The sequence below is a fragment of the Macaca mulatta genome, chromosome 9, assembly GCF_049350105.2.
Source record: "Macaca mulatta isolate MMU2019108-1 chromosome 9, T2T-MMU8v2.0, whole genome shotgun sequence".
Taxonomy (NCBI): Eukaryota; Metazoa; Chordata; class Mammalia; order Primates; family Cercopithecidae; genus Macaca; species Macaca mulatta.
This window is the reverse complement of record NC_133414.1, coordinates 16,508,996-16,532,072: the sequence shown is the minus strand read 5'-3', so window position 1 is coordinate 16,532,072 and position 23,077 is coordinate 16,508,996. Positions and strand designations below refer to the sequence as shown.

General features: G+C 44.7%; 2 protein-coding genes across 14 annotated transcripts in view; one reads left to right on the top strand and one right to left on the bottom strand.

The window, feature by feature from the left end:
• Nucleotides 1-2,782: 2,782 nt before the first annotated feature.
• On the bottom strand, nucleotides 2,783-22,221 carry MEIG1 (meiosis/spermiogenesis associated 1). Of its 4 annotated transcripts, none has more exons than XM_015146528.3 (3): nucleotides 22,085-22,221; nucleotides 9,369-9,535; nucleotides 2,783-3,131 (listed from the first exon to the last, which is right to left on the bottom strand). In XM_015146528.3, exons 2-3 carry the CDS (start codon nucleotides 9,504-9,506, stop codon nucleotides 3,003-3,005), a joined length of 267 nt encoding a protein of 88 aa, XP_015002014.1. In that variant the 5' UTR covers nucleotides 9,507-9,535; nucleotides 22,085-22,221; the 3' UTR covers nucleotides 2,783-3,002. The 4 variants fall into 4 exon arrangements, with proteins under 4 accessions (XP_015002014.1, XP_015002012.1, XP_015002011.1 ...); XM_015146526.3 differs by lacking the exon at nucleotides 22,085-22,221 and adding an exon at nucleotides 16,718-17,062; XM_015146525.3 differs by lacking the exon at nucleotides 22,085-22,221 and adding an exon at nucleotides 16,851-17,020.
• Nucleotides 22,222-22,300: 79 nt separating this feature from the next.
• Nucleotides 22,301-23,077, top strand: part of DCLRE1C (DNA cross-link repair 1C) — a 60,502-nt gene continuing 59,725 nt past the window's right edge. For 9 of the 10 annotated variants that reach the window (XR_013397678.1, XR_013397677.1, XM_077944994.1 and 6 more), the window contains exon 1: nucleotides 22,301-22,486. Coding sequence is in view for 3 of the 10 variants with exons in the window: in XM_077944993.1 (XP_077801119.1) it covers nucleotides 22,378-22,486 (109 nt within the window). In the remaining 7 variants the exon portion in view is untranslated. 10 annotated transcript variants of the gene reach the window in all.

Genomic DNA, 23,077 nt, shown 5'->3' with positions numbered 1-23,077 from the left:
GGTAGGATTCCAGCGTTTAACTTATACGGAGTCCCTAGGTTGAAAGGGATGTATTGTATCTGTAAGGCTAACAGGTATTTTTTCTTTTACCCACCTTTGTACTTCTTGCATTACCTCACCTAATGCTTGCATTTGTGTTTAGGATCAATTCTTCAATTTCTTTAAATTTCCTTTTACCTAAGATAAAAGTGGGGGTGGGTGGCCATATACTATTTCATAGGGTGAATACCTGGTTAATTTAGTAGGGGTACACCTGACTCGGAGAAGGACCATGGGCAATACCTGATGCTACCGCAAATGAGTCTCTTGGCAAAACTTCTTCAACAGTTGTTTCAGTGTCCGATATGTCTTTTCAACTTTTCCAGAACTTTGTGGGTGATAGACTGTATGCAGTTTCTATTTAATGTTTAACATATGTGTTAGTTGCTATATTACTTCTGCCACAAAAGCTAGTCCTTTGTCCGAGTCTAAAGTTAGAGGCAGTCCAAATCTAGGAATAATGTTTTTAAATAATATCCTGGTTACTTCTCGTGCCTTTTCTGTCCTGGTCGGGAATGCCTCCACCTATCCTGAAAAGATGCAGACAAACACTAACATGTACCCATAGCCTCCAGCCTGAGGCAATTCGGTCAAGTCTACAAATAGGTTTTCACGTGGCACTGCTCCTGTTTCCTGAATTCCTGGGGGCCCGAGTAGGCCCTTGCCTTAGGTTATTCTGGGTATAAGTAACACATGCTCGCAGCCGGCTCGAGGCACTTAGGTGTGGCAGACAGAAATACCGCCCTACGAGAATTTCTAACGTTGTCTTCCCCATGTGTGTTCCTTGGTGACACTGCTTTATAAATCGGGGGCAATGGCTTCTGGAATGGCAAGCCTCCTATCTGAAAACTTCCACCAGCCTCCTTTTTGATGACTCCCGTTTCCCTGCGTGAACCACGCTTTCTCATTGGATGAGTAGTTAGGAGTCTCTGCAAGGGGAGGTTCTAATATGGGCATAGCATAAATCTCTTCCTTCTTTGTTATTTGTGCCCTTGCAGCCCTTTTTGCTTCCTTGTCTGCTTTTCTGTTTCCTGTAGCCTCATCACTTTCTCCCGTTTGATGTCCCTTACAGTGGATGATTGCTGCTTCCTTTGGCACCTATACAGCCTCTAGGAGCGGCTCTATTTCCTTTTTGTTCTTTATTTCTTTTTCTTCAGTAGTTAACAGTCCTCTTTCTTTGCAAATAGCTTCATGAGCATGCAAGGTGGCAAAAGCATATCCTGAGTCAGTATAGATATCCACTGACTTTCCCTTTGCTAGAAGTAGCACTGTTGTGAGAGTTGTTAGTTCTGACTTCTGCGCTGAGGTTCCTACCGGCAGGGGGCGGGCCTTGGCCACTGAGCTGAATTTGACTGCTGCATATCCGGCCTTTCTGATACCTTAGGATATGAAACTACTTCCATCAGTGAAATACTCTATGTCCAGGTCCTTTAGGGGCTGCTCTTTTAGGTCTCGCCAGCTTGAAAGTACTTCATCTACTGTTTCTACATGACAATGATACCATGGGGCACTCAACAGGGGCTTCCCATGCTCTGCATATTCTATGGGCAGCAGTGTGGCCGGATTTAGGGTGTTGGCAGTCTCTAAGGTGATGTGTGGATTTTCACATAGGAGCCCTTGGTATCTCAGCATTCTAGGGTTAGAGAGCCAATGGTGTTCTCTCTGTTCCATCAAGGTGACAACTGTATGGGGCACCCGAATTATTAACTTCTGTCCAAAAGTGAGCTTGTTAGCATTCTCACCTAACAGAGCAGTGGCAGCCAACGCCTTGAAACAGGGCAGCCATCCTGCGGCCACCAAGTCCAGTTGTTGGGACAGATATGTTACAGGTCGCTACCATGACACTAGCATTTGCACCAAGACTCCTGTGGCCATCCTCTTTCTTTCATGAACATACAGGTCAAAGGGCTTTGTCATGTCTGGCAGCCCTAGTGCTGGCGCCTGGATTAAGGCCTTCTTGCTTTTCTTGAAAGCCATATCCTGTTCTTTTTCCCAGAGGAGGAGCTCCTTTTCCCCTGCTTTCGAGGCCGCATATAAAGGTTTTGCTAGGAGCCAGTACTTGGGGATCCAGATGCGGCAGAAACCAGCAGACCATAGGAATTCCTAGACTTGCCGCCCTGTGTCTGGCAGAGGAATGCTACAGACAGTCTCTTTTCACTCCTGCCTAAGCTCACCCGCCCTTGGGAGATGTAAAAGCCAAGATACCAGACTCCTTGGCTACAGATCTGTGCCTTTTCCTTAGATACTCTATAGCCAGCTTTCCACAGCCCTCAAAGGAGGCTCTTCATTCCTTGGATACATTCTTTTCTGATGGGTGTGGATAGCAATGAATTATCTATGAATTGCATTAAGACACATCGGTCACTAGGTGGCGTGAAAGCCTTTAAGTCTGAGGCTAGTGCTTCTTCAAAGATAGTTGGGGAGTTTTTAAATCCTTGGGGAAGTCTTAGTCCAGGTATACTGAGATGGGCCTCAGAGGCAAATGTCTCGGCTTACAGGGGCTAATCTGATGCAGAAGAATGCATCTTTAATGTCCAAGCATGTGAACCAAGCAGCACTAGCAGGTATTTGTCCCACCAGCAGCACTAGCAGGAATTTGTTTTATTGTTTGGTTTTTTTTTTTTCCTCATGCGCTTGAACCCGGGAGGCAAAGGTTGCAGTTAACCGAGATTGCACCCCTGCATTCCAGCCTGGGCAACAGAGCGAGACTCTGTCTCAAAACAAAACAAAATGGACAAAAAGAGCAGGACCAAGAAAGTACAACTTTAATGCATTTAAAGCCAGTTCTTAGAACAGGACAAGGTGATTAACACATGCTAATTCTCATGGCTTTTGTGTTTCACAAAATAATAAACTGAAGATTGCATTTTGAATTATTTCGTAAAATGACAAACATTTACACGATGTAGAAGGAAATGATGAATTCTTAAAGTATAATTGACAAGTAATACAAAGAAGACAGGCTAGTAAGCATAAATTTTCACTTTGTGCACTTCCTTGTCATCACATTCCCTCTGTTTGTTGTAGTAATAGAACGTATTGTCCCTTCTCTGAAGTTTCTTCACATATCCTGTCTCTGGCCAACGATCTACCTGCACACCAAGAACCAGAGTGCAAATGTTACAGTGCAGGGCTGATTTTTATCTCATATTTTACTGTCAAATAGTTAAAAAGTATGACTTACACCAACAAAGTATAAGATTAGATTTTAAAATGCTTCAGCTTTTAAAGTATTATACTCACAAGACACATCTTACATTGCAGCCTTATGCTGTAAGATAACTAATTCAGGCCCAGTGCAGTAGCTCATGCCTGTAATCCCAGCACTTTGGGAGGCTGAGGCAGGTAGATCAATTGAGGTCAGGAGTTCAAGACCAATCTGGCCAACATGGTGAAACCTGTCTCTACTAAAAATACAAAAATTAGCCAGGCATGTTGGTAGGTGCCTACAATCCCAGCTACTCAGGGGGCTGAGGCAGGAGAATCGTTTGGACTCTGGAGGCAGAGGTTGCAGTGACCCTAGATGGTGCCACTGCACTCCAGCCTGGGCGACCCTGTCTCAAAAAACAACAACAAAAAAAAGATGACTAATCCAGTGCTTTTCTCTAGAGCCCAATTTCTAGGTTTATTTCATTTTACTTTATTTTGGAGACAGAGTCTTCCTACATTGCCCAGGCTGGCCTTGAACTGCTGGAGTCAAGTGATCCTCCAAGCTCGGCCTCCCAAGTGCTGGAATTATAGGCCTGAGCCACTGCACCCAGCTTCAATTTATAGATTTAAATTTCAATACTGTGGCCAAGATAAGAGAAAACATTCAAAGTAATTGAAGGTTCATTTATCTTATGTTTACAGAAGATTTCAAACATTCTAACTTCTAAAATTAATACCACAGGAAGAAATTAGGGGTAAGCCCAGGCTCCATTTTGAAAGCAGTGCCTGCTGATTGTTGATGACTACACAGTGAATAAAGCAAGCAAGTCAAGAACTATCCAAAGTTGTATATGCATTTCCTTCTGCCCCAATTTCAAGTTCACCTTGAAATCCATTTTTTTTTTTTTTTGGAAACAGGGTCTCACTCTTGTCTCCCAGGCTGGAGTGCAGTGGTGCAATCATAGCTAACTACAGCCTCAACCTCCTGGGCTCAGGGGATCCTCCAGCCTCTGCCTCCTGAGTAGTTAGAACTACAGCTTTGCACTATTATGCCCAGATAAGTTTTCTATTTTTTTTTTTGTAGAGACAGGGTGTCACTATGTTGCCCAGGCTGGTCTCAAACTCCTAGCCTCAAGCAATCCTCCCACCTTGGCCTCCCAAAGTGTCAAAAATCTTTTTAAATTTCTCCTACCATTCTTTACTATTATTATTATTATTATTATTATATGTTGCCCAGGTTGGTCTCAAACTCCTGGGCTCAAGTGATCCTCCTGTCTCAGCTTTCCAAAGTGTTGGGATTACAGGTGTGAGCCACTGTCCCCAGCCATCTCCTACCATTCCTTCTTGTATACCATATTGGATTGCGTACTCTATCATTTGGCTTGGTCTAATTTGGAGATCTGTCTCCCCACTTCCTCTTCAATGTCATCCTTTCCTGGGGAGGTTAATGTATTTTGTTACTGTCAAATATGTTCCTTTCAGATTTCGTGAGATGCACTTGATCATGACCAAAACCTCATTATCTGGGTTGTAGAAAACCAAATCCCGCTCTTCAACACCGTCTATACAGGCAGCCCTGCACCTTCACTCCAAATCCCGCTCTTCAACACCGTCTATACAGGCAGCCCTGCACCTTCACTCCAAATCCCGCTCTTCAACACCGTCTATACAGGCAGCCCTGCACCTTCACTCCCAATCCCGCTCTTCAACACCGTCTGTGCAGGCAGCCCTGCACCTTCACTCCAAATCCCGCTCTTCAACACCGTCTGTGCAGGCAGCCCTGCACCTTCACTCCAAATCCCGCTCTTCAACACCGTCTGTGCAGGCAGCCCTGCACCTTCACTCCAAATCCCGCTCTTCAACACCGTCTGTGCAGGCAGCCCTGCACCTGCACTCCAAATCCCGCTCTTCAACACCGTCTGTGCAGGCAGCCCTGCACCTTCACTCCAAATCCCGCTCTTCAACACCGTCTATGCAGGCAGCCCTGCACCTTTTCTGTTCCCCATGAATAAATCTCAGCTTTCAGTAGGAAGAGGAGATGAATATACCATCTGTGTCCACAAGTCTTTTATTTTCTAATAACACATCTTCATGTTTTGTGTCATCTCATTTACTTATGAATTACCGAGAATAGGTAACAGCGTATCTGAGAAGCCTTGGCAGGCCCTCTGACATACATTACAGAACACCAGCAGTCCTTTTCACCACTGAGGCCAGGCCTGCCTGTGTGGCTTCCAATACCTTTGGCAGGGAAAGGAGGTGTTCTCAAGACTCCATTACAGCCCTCTTCCCCCCGGTGCCAGGAGCAGATTCTCTGAAAACCGTCTGATCCAGTGAGAAAACAATACAACCATTGCCTCTTCTGAACATCTGGAGCTAAGCTACTTTATATGAGATAATCCTTAGGACAGCTAGGTTGGTCCTATGCTTGTTGACTTCTAGACATTTTTCCTTTTGATGCCCCTTGGCATCTCTGAACTTTTTCTTCTTCTTGACTTTCAACTTGATCATTTTCATTTGATCTGGGAAACCTTCTTAACTGTGGTGAAATGGAATGAGATCCTCAAGTTCAAGGACTTTCTCCTCAGGAGGGAAGGTCAGCAAGCACTTTACCACCAGGCAACAAAAAACTTCTCTCAAACCCTCAAACCACTGCACACTAGGAGAAACATCCCACCCAAAGCAAGCCTTCAGCCACCATCCTATCAATCCCTAAAGACCCACTGCAAATATCTCTGGGGACATGAAGCCCTCTCTGAGGATTGTCCCTGGAAGGAAGTGATTTTGCTTTCCTCTAAACCCCTGTGCTTCTTTTTGTTAAGGCACATATACTTTGATTTGTGTAAGGTTTTATTGTTCTTGTTACTTATTTCAGACTCTAAGATGATGAGATTAGTAAAAGTTATAATTTACTAACACTTGTTCCTTCAGTCAACAATTTTTTTTGTGGGGGAGTCTCACTCTGTCGCCCAGGCTGGAGTGCGGTGGCATGATCTCAGCTTACTGCAACCTCTGCCTCCCAGGTTCAAGTGATTCTCCTGTCTCAGCCTCCCTAGTAGCTGGGATTACAGGTGTGCACCACTATGCCCGGCTAATTTTTTGTATTTTTTAGTAGAGACAGGGTTTCATCATGTTGGCCAGGCTGGTCTCTAACTCCTGACTGCAGGTGATCTGCCCGCCTCCGCCTCCCAAAGTGCTGGGATTACAGGCGTGAGCCACTGTGCCCGGCCCAACAAATTATGAGCACTATAACGTCAGGCACTTCAAACATGTGATTACATTTAATTCTTGTGACAATTTTCTTTTCTTTCTTTCTTTTTTTTTTTTTTTTTGAGACAGGGTCCTGCTCTCTCACCCAGACTGGTGGGCTGTTGTGCAGTGATGTGATCACAGCTCACTGCAGCCTCCATCTCCTGCACTCAAGCAGTCCTCCTGCCTGAGCCTCCCAGTAGCTGGGACTACAGAGACACTCCACCATGCCTGGCTAATTAAAAAATTTTTTTGTAGAGATGGGGTCTGTGTTGCCCAGGTTGGTCTCGAAATCCTGGCCTCAAGCAGTCCTTCAGCCTCAGCCTCCCAAAGCACTGGGCTTAGAGGCGTAAGCCACCAAACCTGGCCACCTATGAGTCTGAGGCCTGTATATCTTTAGGGGCATCCCAATCTTAAGGCAGGGTATGAAGCTTATTTATTTATTTATTTATTTATTTATTTATTTATTGAGACAGAGTTTCACTCTTGTTGCCCAGGCTGGAGTGCAATGGTGTGATCTCAGCTCACTACAACCTCCACCTCCTGGTTTCAAGCAATTCTCCTGCCTCAGCCTCCCGAGTAGCTAGGATTACAGGCATGCACCACCACGCCTCGCTAATTTTGTATTTTTAGTAGAGATAGGGTTTCTCCATGTTGGTCAGGTTGGTCTAAAACTCCCAACCCCAGATGATCCACCTGCCTCGGCCTCCCAAAGTGCTGGGATTACAGGTGTGAGCCACCATGCCCGGCCCAAAGCTTATTTTAAACAGCATAACAATGATGATGCTTCTGTTTTATCTATTTAAAGGTCTTAGATGATACAGTAATGAAAATTATCGTTGGCAATGGGGATAGAGTATAATGGTTGAGAAGACAGATATATGGAAGGCACAGTAATCAATCTTCACTTGATCAGTATTTTGAATTTTATTGTTAACCCCAATAATGTCTGCTAAATTAATGTCTATTAAAGAGGCAATAACATTTTAATTCTGTATTGCCTCCATTATTTTTCCTATGTACTTTTTAATTTTTAATTTAATTAATTAATTAATTTATTTGAGATGGAATCTCGCTTTGTTGCCCAGGCTGGAGTGCAATGGTGTGATCTTGGCTCACTGCAACCTCCACCTCCCAGGCTGAAGTGATTCTCCTGCCTCAGCCTCCTGAGTAGCTGGGACTACACGTGCCTGCCACCATGCCCAGCTAATTTTTGCATTTTTAGTAGAGATGGGGTTTTACCATGTTGACCAGGCTGGTCTCGAACTCCTGACCTCAAGTGATCTGCCTACCTCAGCCTCCCAAAGTGCTGGGATTTCAGGTGTGAGCCACCGTTCCCAGCTTCCTATGTACTTTTAAAGGAATTTTTAAGTACAGGTCAAAGAATAGAATAAAAGAAAAAGAAACAAGAGCTTATAGTGATTTGCAAAACCTACACACTAGTCTCTGAAAAATGATGAGTTAGTAAAAAATAATGAAAAATAAACTAAGTTAATAAACACTGTTATAATCCCAAATCTAAAAATTAAAATATATTTATTAATACTATGTCATATTTTACAATACAGTTGACCCTTGACCAACGCAAGTTTGAACTTGGGGAGTCCATTTATACATGGATTTTTTCAAAAAATGTTGAAATTTTTTTTGAGATTTGCAATGATTAGAAAAATTTTGCAAACCACACAGACTAGAAATATGAAAAAAAAATTAAGAAAAAGGTTTGTCATTAATGCATAAAATATATTAAGATATCAGCGCATTTCTGGGTTGATCAATTGTTTACCATATGGGCAAGTCCTTCTGTTAACACTAGGTTACTAGTAGTTGTTCTGGGGAGTCAAAACTTATACACACATTTTTGACAGCATGAAGCACTGAACCCCCTAGTCCCTGTGTTGTTCAGGGGTGAACTGAATTTGTAAACAACATGTCTCTTAAGAGTCACTTGAACCCGGGAGGCGGAGGTTGCCGTGAGCCGAGATTGCGCCAGTGCACTCCAGCCTGGGAGACAAAAAAAAAGTGTCTTAGTAGTCAACAGAATAAAGAAGAAGAACCAGACAGTAGAAACGGGAGCCAAATCTAGACTTTGGTCTAGCCTTCGCAAAGGAAAGCTAGATCTCTACTCTCTCAGAAAAGTCTGGGACATACTACCAAAGTCACCAGTTGTTTCAACACTTTTGTTTATAAGGTATAATCGCCACAAACAAACAAACAAACAAAACAATTTTAATCTCTTTCTAATTCATGGTTAAAATAAAAAGTAAAAGGAGGGAAATAATAGTTATCCCACAAACTGATTATCTGATAATAAAATCACCTGAGTGAGGAAAAAAGATTCTTTTTTTGTGGTCTACCATAAAAGATTCATTTAGCAGAGCACAGTTGCTCAATAAAACATAGAAAATTCTGAATGTGCCCAGCTGAATGACCACCTCTTCCCTCACTCTGCCTGCAAATCATTCTTCTGGGCCTCTCCCCCTCAATAAGATGAGAAAGTCTGGCTGGGTGTCATGGCTATTGCCTGTAATCCCAGCACTCTGGGAGGCTGAAGCGTGTGGATCACTTGAAGTCAGGAGTTCAAGACTAGCCTGGCCAACATGGCAAAATCCTGTCTCTACAAAAATACAAAAATTAGCCAGGCGTAATGGTGCACACCTGTGATCCCAGCTACTTGGCTGAGGCAGGAGAATCCCTTGAACCTCAGAGGTGGAGTGAGTGGAGATTGCGTCACTGCACTCCAGCCTGGGTGACAGAATGAGGCTCTGTCTCAAAAAATAGAATAAAAGAAAATAAAAGAAAATAAAAATAAATAAAACGAGAGAGTTGGAGTAGAATTCCCTTCAGTTATTCTCTGGTTGTTCATAAAATACTTTTCAGCATCTGAGAAACGCACTTCTAGTTGAGGTTTGTAGAGGCATAAATCTTACCACAGAAACTTGTTTCACTTGTTTATATTCGGTTTCATCCCGATATCCCGCTTGTTGAAATCTGTACAGATTTTCTATCTCTTCTGACCATTTTTTGGCACGACTTATTGATTTTGGTTTTACGTCAGAACTAGCCATGGTTACAGAGGCCTTATTACCAAGAATATCTGAAAGATGTTAAAACAACATTAATAGATAATGTAATAATGACAATTTTGAAATTCCCTTTAAGAATACACAAAACTACCACTTAAAAATTATACTTAGAGTTGAGAATCCCATTAAATATATTAGTTTTTAAACACACAATTCCAAGATTAAGAAGAATTCATGTTCTATTTTGTGGGGATAAATCTGTAACAAACAAACAAAAAACCCCAAGTACCTGAAAGATACATAAAAGTCTATTTATTTCTTTATCAATAAAATTACAGTCAGAGTTAGAGTTACGGAGTGATGTTTTAAAAGCTGTATACAAATATTGGAGTTCCAGGTAATAGTTTGCACATTTCTGAAAACATGCTCAATAGATTGTCAAAATATCCACCACCATTCCATTTACCTATGTTCAAAACTGCATCTCTCTCTCTCTCTCTCTCTCTTAATACGGGAATGTAAGATCCATCTTCTCACTCTCTTCCCTTTCTTGTTTCGGGGAGGGAATGGCTTATTCTTTTTATTTATTTATTTTTTTTTTGAGACGGAGTCTCGCGGCTCACTGCAAGCTCCGCCTCCCGGGTTCACACCATTCTCCTGCCTCAGCCTCCCAAGTAGCTAGGACTACAAGCATCCGCCACCGTGCCCGGGTAATTTTTTGTATTTTTAGTAAAGACAGGGTTTCACCGTGTTAGCCAGGTTGGTCTCGATCTCCTGACCTTGTGACCTGCTCCGCCTCAGCCTCCCAAAGTGCTCGGATTACAGGCGTGAGCCACCGAGCCCTGCCATACCTGATTTTTTGATGAACCAATGTGAGAAGATGGACTAACACAGATTCCATGCACACTGTGTGGCTGTCGTGGTACTGAGATCATGGATTTAAAAACAGTGTAGGAGGTCACTAATAGTCTTGGAAAGTCAGATATATGATTTTAGTTCATGTAATCATCTATTCACCAAATTTCCATAGCAAGTTTTTCAAAGGCATAATCTTGTACTTGTCTTCTCAGCTACTTATTTTATTAACAAAATATATCAGTCATTTAACTGAAATAAAGTGTCCAGAATTTTCACTATGATTCCTTGAATCCATTCTTCTATTAAAATATATTTCTATTGGCTGAAACACTAAAATTAAAGTCAGATCCTGTAAATAAATTAATATTTTTTGAATTTTTTTCAGTCACAATGACAAATGCTCATTATGTTAAAAAGGTCAAGAAATACATTAAAGTATAACAAGGAAAGTCTGGACATGGTGGCTCAGGCCTGTAATCCTAGCACTTTGGGAGACTGAGGTCAGGAGACCTGAGGTCAGGAGTTCAAGACCAGCCTGGCCAACATGGTGAAACCCTGTCTCTACTAAAAATGCAAAATTAGCCAGGCGTGGTGGCACATGCCTGTAATCTCAGCTACTTGGGAGGCTGAGTCAGGAGAATCGCTTGAACCTGGGAGGTGGAGGTTGCAGTGAGCTGAGATCATACCATTGCACTCCAGCCTGGGCAACATGAGCGAAACTCCTTCTCAAAAAAGAAAAAAAAATTAACTGGGCGTAGTGGAAGCTGCCTGCAATCCTTGCTACTTGGGAGGCTAAGGTTTGAGAATTGCTTGAAACCCAGGAGGTGGAGGTTGCAGGGAGCCAATACTGCTCCATTGCACTCCAGCCTGGGTAACAGACTGAGACTCTGGCTCAAAAAAAAAAAAAAGCATATATATATATAAAGGAAAAGTCAAAATAAGCATCACATCAGTTAGAAATATCCATCCTTCATACTGGGTAAAAATTATGCTAAATATATGATGAATTAACATAGACTTGAAAGTTTTATTTAAAAAGATCTTATAATAAATGCTTTTACAGGACATAAATTTAGCTTTACTTGGATTTAATAGGTGAAAAACAGGGAATGGAAATAAAATGGACAGACTTGCTGAATTTCAGACATATATTTCTTCAGTATGAAAGATGTAGCCTAAATGTTCCCTTAGTGGTTAGTAAAAAAAAGATAATGAAGACTGTTAGGAGGCTAAGTCACAAGTACAAATGGACTCTTTTCTATGAAAAATAAGAAAGTTGGTCTAATGCTCTTCCTATTTAGATTTGTGTTGAATTACTTAACATTCTAAAGATTATAGTGTTTACGTTGTTTTTTGTTTTTGTTTTTGTTTTTGTTTTTTTGAGACATAGTCTCGCTCTGTCACCAGGCTATAGTGCAGTGGCGTGAACTCTGTTCACTGCATCCTTCGCCTCCCAGGTTCAAGTGATTCTCCTGCCTTAGCCTCCTGAGTAGCTGGGACTACAGGCACGCACCACCATGCCCAGCTGATTTTTGTATTTTTATTAGATGAGGTTTCACCCTTTTGGCCAGGATGGTCTCGATCTCTTGACCTCGTGATCCACCCACCTCGGCCTCCCAAAATGCTGGGATTACAGGCATGAGCCACCGCGCTGGGCCCACTGCATTCTGAAATCATAATTCCCAGAGTTGTTTGAACTTAGCTCCAGATTTAAATGAATCTAAATGAAGGCATGAGTCACACAGTTCTTACCCTGATAAAAGAAATTATTTCAGTAGCATTAGTATTGCTGTTTGCATTTTTTCCAATGTGCATACCAACATGTACATTGATCAGATCAAAGAAAATCAGAGTTTTGTCAGTGTGTTGACTTCTTAAAAACTTTTGATCTTTAGTTATTGACTTAGGCTCAGACCCATGTTGCATTTTAAGGCAATTCTTTTTTTTTTTTTTTTGAAATGGGGTCTCACTGCATTGCCCAGGCTGGAGTACAGTGGTGTCATCTTGGCTCACTGTGGCCTCCTGAGTTCAAGCAATTCTCCTGCCTCAGCCTCCTGAGTAGCTGGGACTACAGATGCGTACCACCCCACCCAGCTAATTTATATATATTTTTTTTTTCTTTTTTCTTTTTCTTTTCTTTTTTTTTTTCTTTTGAGATGTTATCTTGCTCTGTTGCCCAGGCTGGAGTGCAGTGGTGTGATTTTGGCTCACTGCAAGTTCCACCTCCCGGGTTCACACCATTCTCCTGCCTCAGCCTCCCGAGTAGCTGGAACTACAGGTGCCCACTACCATGCCTGGCTAATTTTTTGTATTTTTAGTAGAGATGGGGTTTCACCGTCTTAACCAGGATGGTCTTGATCTCCTGACTTCATGATCCGCCCACCTTGGCCTCTCAAAGTGCTGGGATTACAGGCATGAGCCATCACACCTGGCCACATTTTTATATTTTTAGTAGAGATGCGTTTCACCATGTTTTGCAGGCTGGTCTCGAACTCCTGGCTTCAAGTGATTCGTGTACCTCGGCCTCCCACAGTGCTGCGATTACAGGCGTAAGCCACCACACCGGGTTCAGTTTTATAGTATTATACGAATTTATGTAAAATTTGGAACACTTGGCAAAACAATAAATAAGCCATGCTTCAGTGAAACCTTTGTCCTTTAACGCCATTCATTCTAGTGGGAAGTTTGCTACTCCACTGTTGCACAATATACTAGCAATACACCAGCTATGACAAAGAGGTGAGTTGGACATGTGATACAGCCCAAGAATCCATTCATATATATAATATGATATATTACACAGCAATATAGATATGTTACACAGGAAAAAGGTTCTAAGAAATATTAAAGAAAAAAGTTAGGCCAGGCATGGTGGCTCACCCCTGTAATCCTAGCGTTTTGGGAGGCTGAGGTGGGTGCATCACCTGAGGTCGGAAGTTCGAGACCACCTTGACCAACATGGAGAAACCCCATCTCTACGAAAAATACAAAATTAGCTGGGTGTGGTAGCGCATGCCTGTAATCCCAGCTAATCAGGAGGCTGAGGTAGGAGAATTGCTTGAACCTGGGAGGCAGAGGTTGCAGAGAGCCCAGATCGTGCCATTGCACTCCAGCCTGGGCAACAAAAGTGAAACTCTATCTAAAAAAACTCTGTCTAAAAAAAAAAAAAGTTAGTGAACTCACTGTATTACAATACTTTCAGGACAGGAACAGACTGGCTCACGCCTGTAATCCCAGCACTCTGGGAGGCCGAGGTGGGTGGATCACAAGGTCAGGAGTTCAAGACCAGCCTCGCCAATATGGTGAAACCCCGTGTCTACTAAAAATAATTAGCTGAGCATGGTAGGTAGCGGGCATCTGTAGTACCAGCTACTGGGGAGGCTGAGGCAGAAAACTGCTTGAACCCAGGAGGTGGAGGTTGCAGTGAGCCGAGATGGTGCCACTGCACTCCAGCCTGGGTGACAAAGCGAGACTCTGTCTGAAAAACAAATAAATAAATAAAAACAAAAACCCTTTCAAAATTAGTCATATTTTTATATGAATTTAGTGACTGTATTACTTACAGGACTTTTACAGATGAAGCACATGCAGTGATACAATCTGAATCTTTGTCTTATCCAGGCCCTTTTTGCTTTAGGCTTGACTTTTTGCTCATATTCATTCAAAACATATTTTCTTGAATGCCATCTATGTAACCTTTTGTCACTTTCAGCTCAGAAAATTACAGCAACTATACATAAAAATGCTACATTTAATAGATGAGCAGAAAATATGCTGTATTCAATTGGACTGTGGGGAAAATCACCACTTTTCTCAGTAGAAATAGACATCTTCCAGTTATTATTAAGCATTTCAAAATTTTATTTTCCCAAAATACTTAAAGAGAATATGAATGTAAATTTCACCATAATAGGAACTCTAGTGACTACCGTAACTATGCTATATAAGTGGTGGTGGTGGAAATTCTTCTTTTTTTTCTTTTTGGCCTTTCATTTTATTAAAAACACAAAATGAAACTAAAATTAGGAAAGATCAACTTACAATTCCTTGATAGATTTTTCAGTAATTCTATAGGAAATTCAGTGGCGGTACTAATTCTGCTGGCACTCAGCACCTGCAGACTGAGTGGTTTCTTTACTGGCAGTTGTGCCAAAAAAAAGAATTGATAAAAAATACATTCAATGGCTGGATGCAGTGGCTCACACCTGTAACCCCAGCTCTTTCTGAGACCGAGGAGGGAGAATCATTTGAGTCCAAGAGTTCAAGACCAGCCTGGGCAACATAGGGAGACCCTGTCTCTACAAAAAATAAAATTAGCTGGGTGTGGTGTCCCATGCCTGTAGTCTCAGCTGTTGGGGACGCTAAGGTGGGTGGATTGTTTGAGCCCCCAAGGTTGAGGCCACAGTCAGCTGTGATGGAGTCACTGCACTTCAGCCTGGGAGACGAGTGAGACCCTGCCTCAAGAAAAAAATAATTTAAAATTAAATAAAAATAAACATTTGGGCCAGGCGCGGAGGCTCACGCCTGTAATCCCAGCATTTTGGGAAGCCGAGGCAGCTGGATCACCTGAGGTCAGGAGTTCGAGACCAGCCTGGCCAACGTGGTGAAACCCCGTCTCGGGGCTGGACACGGTGGCTGACGCCTGTAATCCCAACACTTTGGGAGGCCGAGGTGGGCGGATCATGAGGTCAGGAGATCGAGTCCATCCTGGCTAACATGGTGAAACCCCGTCTCTACTAAAAAAAAAAAAAAAAAAAATTAGCGGGGCATGGTGGCGGTCCCCTGTAGTCCCAGCTACTCCAGAGGCTGAGGCAGGAGAATGATGTGAACCTGGGAGATGGAGCTTGCAGTGAGCCGAGATCACGCCACGGCACTCCAGCCTGGGCAACAGAGCAAGGCTCCATCTCAAATAAATAAATAAAATACAAATACATTTGATGTCTAAAATACCAAGTTGTATCTCCACAAAAAGGAAACAGCAATGCCTGAGTTTCTGGTTTGTAAAACTGAATTACATGAAACAGAGTTTATATGCATATGGATGGTCCCACAGAAAGGTTCAATTCGCATCTCCACTTTACCATGGTGCACAAGCAATATGCATTCAGTAGAAAGTGTAATTCGAGTACCCATACAACCATTCTGTTTTCCATTTAGAATGCAGTATTCAGTAAGTTACATGACATAGTCAACACTTTATTATAAAATAGCCTTTGTGTTAGACGATGTTGCCCAACTGCAGGCAAGGTAAGTGTTCTGAGGACGTTTAAGTTTGGCTAGGTGCATTAAATGCATTTTCGACCTACCATGGGTTTACTGGGACATAACCCCATGGTTCAATAGAGGAGCATGTTATGTTCTTTATTATTTTTTTGAGACTGAGTTTTGCTCTTGTTGCCCAGGCTGGAGTGCAATGGGGCAATCTTGGCTCAATGCAACCTCTGCCTCCCGAGTTAAAGCGATTCTCCTGCCTCAGCCTCCCCTCTAGCTGAGATTTCAGGTATGCGCCACCACGCCCGTCTAATTTTTTTGTATTTTTAGTAGAGACGGGGTTTTTCCATGTTGGTCAGGCTAGTCTCGAACTCCTGACCTTAGGTGACCCGCCTGCGTCAGCCTCCCAAAGTGCTGGGATTACAGGCGTGAGCCACCACGCCCGGCCTCGAGCTTGTTATTTTAAAAACCCACCATCTGAAATCCCTGACAATCTAAAGTTGTAACAGAAGCTTCTGATGTAGCCAGCTACCCAAATTCCTTTTTCACTTCCCTTCCACTCTGAAAAGTGCGTTTACTTTTAGTAGTATTAAAACTTCAAGAGCATCAGCCTCCCTTATAGTCCGTTTTTTTTTCTCCTGTTAGGTTTCTGTTTCTAAAAGGCAGCAGGAGTAGCCCTGTAATCAGCACGTAACCTTAGGCAAGGCCATGAACACGCCTCGGCCTGTTTCCTTAACTGAAAGAGAAGCACTAGACGGTCTCTAAGGTCCTGGAACTCCCGTCCGCTGTCGCTGGGCGTTCATTTGAAAGACAAAAGCGGTTCCCAAAGCACGCCTGGCGGTCCCTGCTCCGGGAGTGCAACCTGCATATGCGCAGCACAAAGCCGCTCCCTTCCGGCCCCCACAGCTAACCTGCAGTCCCCATCCCTCCAACTTCCTTTCTGCCATAAATTACTCAATGTGTGGGAGGTGAAATCTGCCTGAAGAAGGCTAGGATGGACAAAGCACAGTATTCCAAAATTTAGGGTCCAAATCAGAACCCTCGGAGTCGCGGCTCCTAAAGCCAATGGGGTCCGGGGCAGCCCAGAAACTTCCGGGAGAACCGGACTCTGAGATTCTGGAACGGCCAAATAGTGACCCGCTTCCCTGAAAAACACGGAAGACACATGAAAACCACGGGATCACCTGGGTAAACCTCAAGAGACACTAGAGAACTGCGGGGCGGAGAAGGCGAAGCAAGGACTTCCGGGGTGGGGCTACGGCCGGGGCGCAGGGGTTGGCGGGCATGGTCCCCGCCTCCAGCGACGCATCCACCCACCCCTGGGTCCGGCTCTCCGGTTATCCTCGCTCCGCCGAGCTGGAGAGGCCGGGGGCGCCCGGGAACTCACAGGCGGGCGTGGCGGTGCTCGCGTTCTCTATTCGGGATCCTAGGGCAGGGCCAGCGAGAGGCCAAGTGTTGTGGCCTCTGTGACCCTCGCGTCTCTTAGTAACGTGGTGGAGCTGCAGGAGTTCCCGGCTCCTTCAGGCCCCGCCCAGCTCGCTCAGGCCCCGCCCCCGGGAATAGGCTTTTATGCGCACGCGCGAGGACTGGAGCGGGTGCAGGCCTAGCTCACTGTGCCAACGTAGGTCTCACGTAGGATCGCTGCCAGGGGTTACCCCTGAGCAGATACGGAGGGCGAAATGCGTTACTTTCTGCTCCTTGAATCCCAGATACAATTCCCTATGAAAGCTAATCACAGCATGGAGACTACTGCCGTTTGTGGTTCCTGATAGTAGATATCTCCTATCCATTTGCCGGGAATGAACCAATCCAGAGAGTGGCCATAGTGCCTGACAATCAGTAAACCTACAATAAATGGTATCTATGGCTTTAATTATTTTTTCTAGCATTACCTATTACTATATTACAGTACTATTTTAGCGAAAAGTAATCAGATTCAAGATACATGTTTTTGTTTTTGTTTTGAGACGAGTCTCGCTCTGTCCCCCAGGCTGGAGTGCAGTGGCGCGATCTCGGCTCATTGCAAGCTCCACCTCCCGAGTTTACGCCATTCTCCTGCCTCAGCCTCCCGAGTAGCTGGGACTACAGGCACCTGCCACCACGCCCGGCTAATTTTTTGTATTTTTAGTAGAGACGGGGTTTCACCGTGTTAGCCAGGATGGTCTCCATCTCCTGACCTCGTGATCCGCCCGCCTTGGCCTCCCAAAGTGCTGGGATTACAGGCCTGAGCCACAGCGCCCCGCCAAGATACATGTTTTGAAGGTAGAGCCATCAGGACTTGTAAAATTGCTGAATGAAAGAAAGGAGCAGCTGTGTGCTGGAGCCAGCTCATTAGAGCTCTGGAGACTCAGTAAGTACATTTTTAGGAATTTTTTTTGAGCCAGTTGTTAAATACAAGCCATGAGCTGGAATCAGTGAAGATGACAAGGGCCTCGGGCACCTGCCCAAAACAAAACAAAAACAAAAACACAAGCCATATTACAAATTAAATTATGTAAACTTCTAAATAAATGAGTCATACTAAGACAAAGGCAATACTTAGTAAAACTAAAAAAACTACTTACAACTACCAAATTTATCTCTTCAGCCTGTCCTTCTCTGAACTTTAGATCTGCATATCAATGTATATTCAACATCCACTTGGTTGTCCAAAACAACCTCTCCAGACACCTCCCTGTCAAAACAAAAGCCCTGCTCCTTCTCCATGTCTTTCAGTAGATGAGGCCTAGAGCCCTCTCTTTCCATATCCATCAGTGCAACCTGCTGGCTTTATAGCTTCTACTCAAGACATCATCATTTTTCTCTTTTCTGGTAATTACAACCATTCCCAACAGCTCTCTGTGCCCCCTCTATAGTCTGTTGTCAACACAACAGTCAATGCAGTCCATTTAAAACCTAAGTCAAGGCCGGGCGCGGTGGCTCACGCCTGTAATCCCAGCACTTTGGAAGGCTGAGGTGGGTGGATCACAAGGTCAGGCGTTTGAGACCAGCCTGGCCAATATGGTGCAACCCCGCCTCTACTAAAAATACAAAAGAACTAGCTGGGAGTGGTGTCGCGTGCCTGTAGTCCCAGCAACTTGGGAGGCCGAGGCAGGAGAATCGCTTGAACCCAGAAGGTGGAGGTGGCAGTGAGCAGAGACTACATCACTGCACTCCAGGCTGGGCATAGAGGGAGACTCCATCTCAAACAAAACAAAACAAAACAAAAAAACCTAAGTCAAATTATGTCAGTCCTCTGCTCACAGCCTTGCAATGGCTTCCCGTCTTATGGAGAGTGAAAACCAGAGGCTATACAGGGTGAGCAAAGTCCTGCAAGATTTGCTGCCAACAACCTCCCTCCTTCCTCTGTAGCCCTGGATCATTCTGCTGCAGCCACACTGGCCTAACAGTGCCTAGCACACAGTAGGTGCTAAAGGGATATATTTTGAAGGAGTATATTTCATCACTGCCCCTCCAATGGTGTGGAGGCAGCATGGCATGGCGGCTAGCAGTGTGTTGTCAGAGACCACAGTGTCTAAACGTGTGGTGGCCTTCTTGGATTTAAATCTGAGCTCTACTTACTAGCAACATGACCCTGGACGAGCTACTTAACCTCCGTTTCCTCAACTGGCAAATGAGGACAGAAAGTGTACCTGCCTGATGGACAGGTAGAATATGAGGATGAAATAATAAGTATAAAACACTGATAACATCTGGAACTACACAAATGGTAGACAGTAAATACTTCCATTAGAATGTACACTCCCACGTCCACAGGAATTTTTGTCTGCTTTTTTATTTATTTATTTTGAGACCTGTCTCTTTTGTCATCCAGGCTGGAGTGCAGTGGCGCCATCTTGGTTCACTGCAACCTCTGCCTCCGGGTTCAAGTGATTTTTGTGCCTCAGCTCCCAAGTAGCTGTTATTGTAGGCACACCACCACACCCGCCTACATTTTTTTGCATCTTTAGTAGAGATGGGGTTTTGTCATGTTGGTCTTGAACTCCTGGCCTCAAGTGATCCGCCTGCCTTGGCCTCCCAAAGTGCTGAGATTACAGGCAGGAGCCACCAGGATGGGCCACATTGTTTGTCTACTTTGCTCACTACTGTATCTTTAGTGTCTAGAACAGTGTCTGATACACAGTATATGGTCAGTGAATGATTTGCTGAATGAATTAAGCCTCACCATCATCACATTTCCTGCAGTATTGCAGCAGCTTCCTACCTGAATTCCTGCCTCAGACTTTCTGAGTGTTGTGGTTTTTTAAATTTATTTTTTATTTTTATTTTTTAATTTTAATTTTTTTTAGATGGAGTTTCGCTCTTGTTGTCCAGGCTGGAGTGCAATGGTGCAATCTTGGCTCACTGCAACCTCCGCCTCCTGGGTGCAAGCGATTCTCCTGCGTCAGCCTCCTGAGTAGCTGGAATTACAGGCCCCCGCCACCTGTAATTAGCCTGGCTAATTTTTTTATTTTTAGTAGAGACGGGGGTTTTCCCATGTTGGTCAGGCTGGTCTCGAACTCCTGACCTCGGGTGATCCGCTTGCGTTGGTCTCCCAAAGTGTTGGGATTACAGGCATGAGCCACCACGCCAGCCCTGAGTTTATTTTTAGACTTGAATCCAGTGGTTCTCAAACTTTAGGATCCACTAGAATCACCTAGAGGGTGTGTTAAACTGTAAACTGCCAGGCCCCACTCTCCAAGAGTTTCTGATTCGCTAGGTATGGTCTGGGCTATGCTTACCTATCTTGCTTATTTTCTATCCTGTCTTTCCCTTTGTCGTGACTCTATTTCCCTTTGTTTGTACTGTATCCATTGTGGAAAGAGGAGGAGATAAATAAGTGAGCAGATAAATAAGATCACGAGCATTATCTTAACCTGCCTTTCCTGGAGCTCCACCACGAGATTCTTCAGACACTAGACTCAGCAGAATTTGTTGTTAGGTCTCCATAACCCTGCCAGGGCAGTTGTTCCCATGTGTTCTAAGACAAACCATCAAAGTTGTTGCCAGTAGTATACTAGCAGGATATTTTACCTAAATTAGTGATTATGTTGTATATACCTTTCCATGTCACCCCTCCTCCCCCTCCTCAAGATTTCATGGGAATCCGTTTTTGAATAGAACTCTGAGTATCATGACTACAGGAACAAACTGACATTAAGGATGTCATTCTGTTTTGTTTTTTGAGAGAGAGTCTCTGTTGCCCAGGCTGGAGTGCACTGCCGTGATCTAGCCTTACTGCAAACTCCGCCTCCCAGGTTCAAGTGATTATCCTGCCTTGGCCTCCCGAGTAGCTGGAATTACAGACATGTGCCACCATGCCTGGCCGATTTTTTTTCTTTTTAGTAGAGATGGGGTTTCACCATGTTGTCCAGGCTGGTCTTGAACTACTGACTTTGGTGATCTGCCCACCTCAGCTTTCCAAAGTGCTGGGATTACAGGCATGAGCCACTGTGCTGGGCTGGAATGGCATTCTGATTCCTGACTTCCCTGATCAGAAATCTTTGTTCCTGGATTTATTCTCATGTTACTTTGCATCTCTGTGGAAGCATTTATTTGCCGTATTCTGCAAACATGTTGTCCCCAGATAGATTCAATGCTACCCGAAGGTTTGTCACCATGCTGTGCACAAAGCGGGACTTCAAGTGTTATGGAGGCCCGGAAGGCCGGGTACAGTGGCTGACGCCTGTAACCCAGCACTTTGGGAGGCCGACGTGAGCGGATCGCATGAGGCCAGGAACTCGAGACCGGCCTGGTCAACGTGGTGAAACGCTGTCTCTGCTAAAAATACAAAAATGAGCCAGGCGTGGTGGCGCATGCCTGTAGTCCCAGCTACTCTGGAGGCTGAGGCAGAAGAATCGCCTGAACCCAGGAAGCAGAGGTTGCAGTGAGCCGAGATGGCACCACTGCACTCCAGCCTGGGCGATAGAACTAGACCCCAACTCAATAAATACATAAAATAAAGTAAAAGTGTTCTGGGTTGTTTGTGTTTAATTATACTAAGGAGATTTGATAGGAAGGAGCATAATAAATGTCATGGTGATTATTTGGTGAATTTTAATACAGTACTTTAACAAACATTTTCATAAAGTTGCTTTGGTTGTTAAAAAATTTTAGACCTTTCCTCCCATCTTTTTTTTTTTTTTTTAATACATCATTCTAACTTCCTAAAAGTATAGCTCAAAAAGGTGGGGGACCAGGGCAGAGGCCAGCAGCGAAGACATTATTCGGATCTTATTTGCCCCAAGACCACACAGAGATGACTTCCTCAGTTTGTAGATTATAAAAACGGAAGAGGGAATCAATAGTTACTGAATCTACCATGAGTCAGTTACAAACTTTTTCATACAATCCTCAAGGTTATCCCACAAGGTTAGAAATTGGGAACAGAAAAGAGAGGGGAACTGAGTTCGGATTTCAGGCCAGCAGTAGACAAGCAGGAAGCGGAAGGAAGAATGATTTCTAAGCGCAGCTCCGCAGCCTACTCGCCTAGTCGGCTGGGGCTACCTGCGCTGGGAGTTTCGATTTCCCTTCCCGCGACTGCACCTGCACAGACACGGGCAACGCCTTACCAGAGCAACACCTGTGTTTCTTTGGCAGGAATAAGCCTTGCACTGGGCGGGGTCACGGCCCACCGCATGCTGCGTAGCGCGGGTGATTTAAAACCCGGCAGCCGGCGCCTGGGACCCGACCGGATGCTCCTTGGCGTCGCCCCGGGTCTCCGGACTCCTCTGATTGGACGTGGCTGCGTTCGGCCGCCCAATGGCGAGGCGGCGCGCGGCTTCCCGGAAGTGGCAGCGCGGTCTGGGCTGGCCTGGGTTTCAGCTGCAGTTTTGGGGTCTGGGACGTTGGGATCGGCGGCGATATGAGTTCCTTCGAGGGGCAGATGGCCGAGTATCCAACTATCTCCATAGACCGTTTCGACAGGGAGAACCTTAGGGCCCGCGCCTACTTCCTGTCCCACTGCCACAAGGGTGAGTGAGCGCTGCGCGTCGCCTGTTCCTGGGGCGCTGGGGGCTGGAGAGAGGACAGGAGGGGGCCGGTCCTGGAGCAAGGAGCTGCAGCCTGTGGGAGACCAGCGAGGGGGCGGCCAGCACACACCTTGTCCCAGTCGGGCTCTTCAGCCTCTCAGAGGCTTCATCTATTTTTGGATCTGGTCAACGAGGCGTAACGGCGCCTGCCAGTTGCGCCCCGGGCCGGCTTGGTCAAGCGCTGCTAGTAGGTTCTCTTGGTAGCTCTGCTGGTGGCCGATGGTCAGAGATTGGCGAGGGTTAGTTCTTCCCCCAGAGCCTCGCTACCGTGTATGAAGAAAACAAGTTTCAGATCCATTTGAGCACACCCTCAAACATTGGTCAGCAAGCGGGCTGACTCACACACACACACAACTGTGAAACAATCCGCCTGATAGCTCCACGAAGTGCAAACTCCCTGGCCTTTGGATGTTCTGTCCGCATCCACTACGAACGCTTCGTCCTGGGTTAGGAAGGAGGGATGTTTCCCTTCTAAATGGTATCAGGCAACCAGAAAAGCTACTATGATTTCACAGCTGGATCCTTTCACAGCTG

Excerpts from the sequence above, each read along its gene's own strand:
- MEIG1 (XM_015146528.3), bottom strand. The coding sequence starts at position 9,506 with ATGGCTAGTTCTGACGTAAAACCAAAATCAATAAGTCGTGCCAAAAAA. Across the intron at positions 3,132-9,368 it reads AAGTGAAACAAGTTTCTGTG|GTAGATCGTTGGCCAGAGAC; the intron begins GTAAGATTTATG and ends CTTGGTGTGCAG.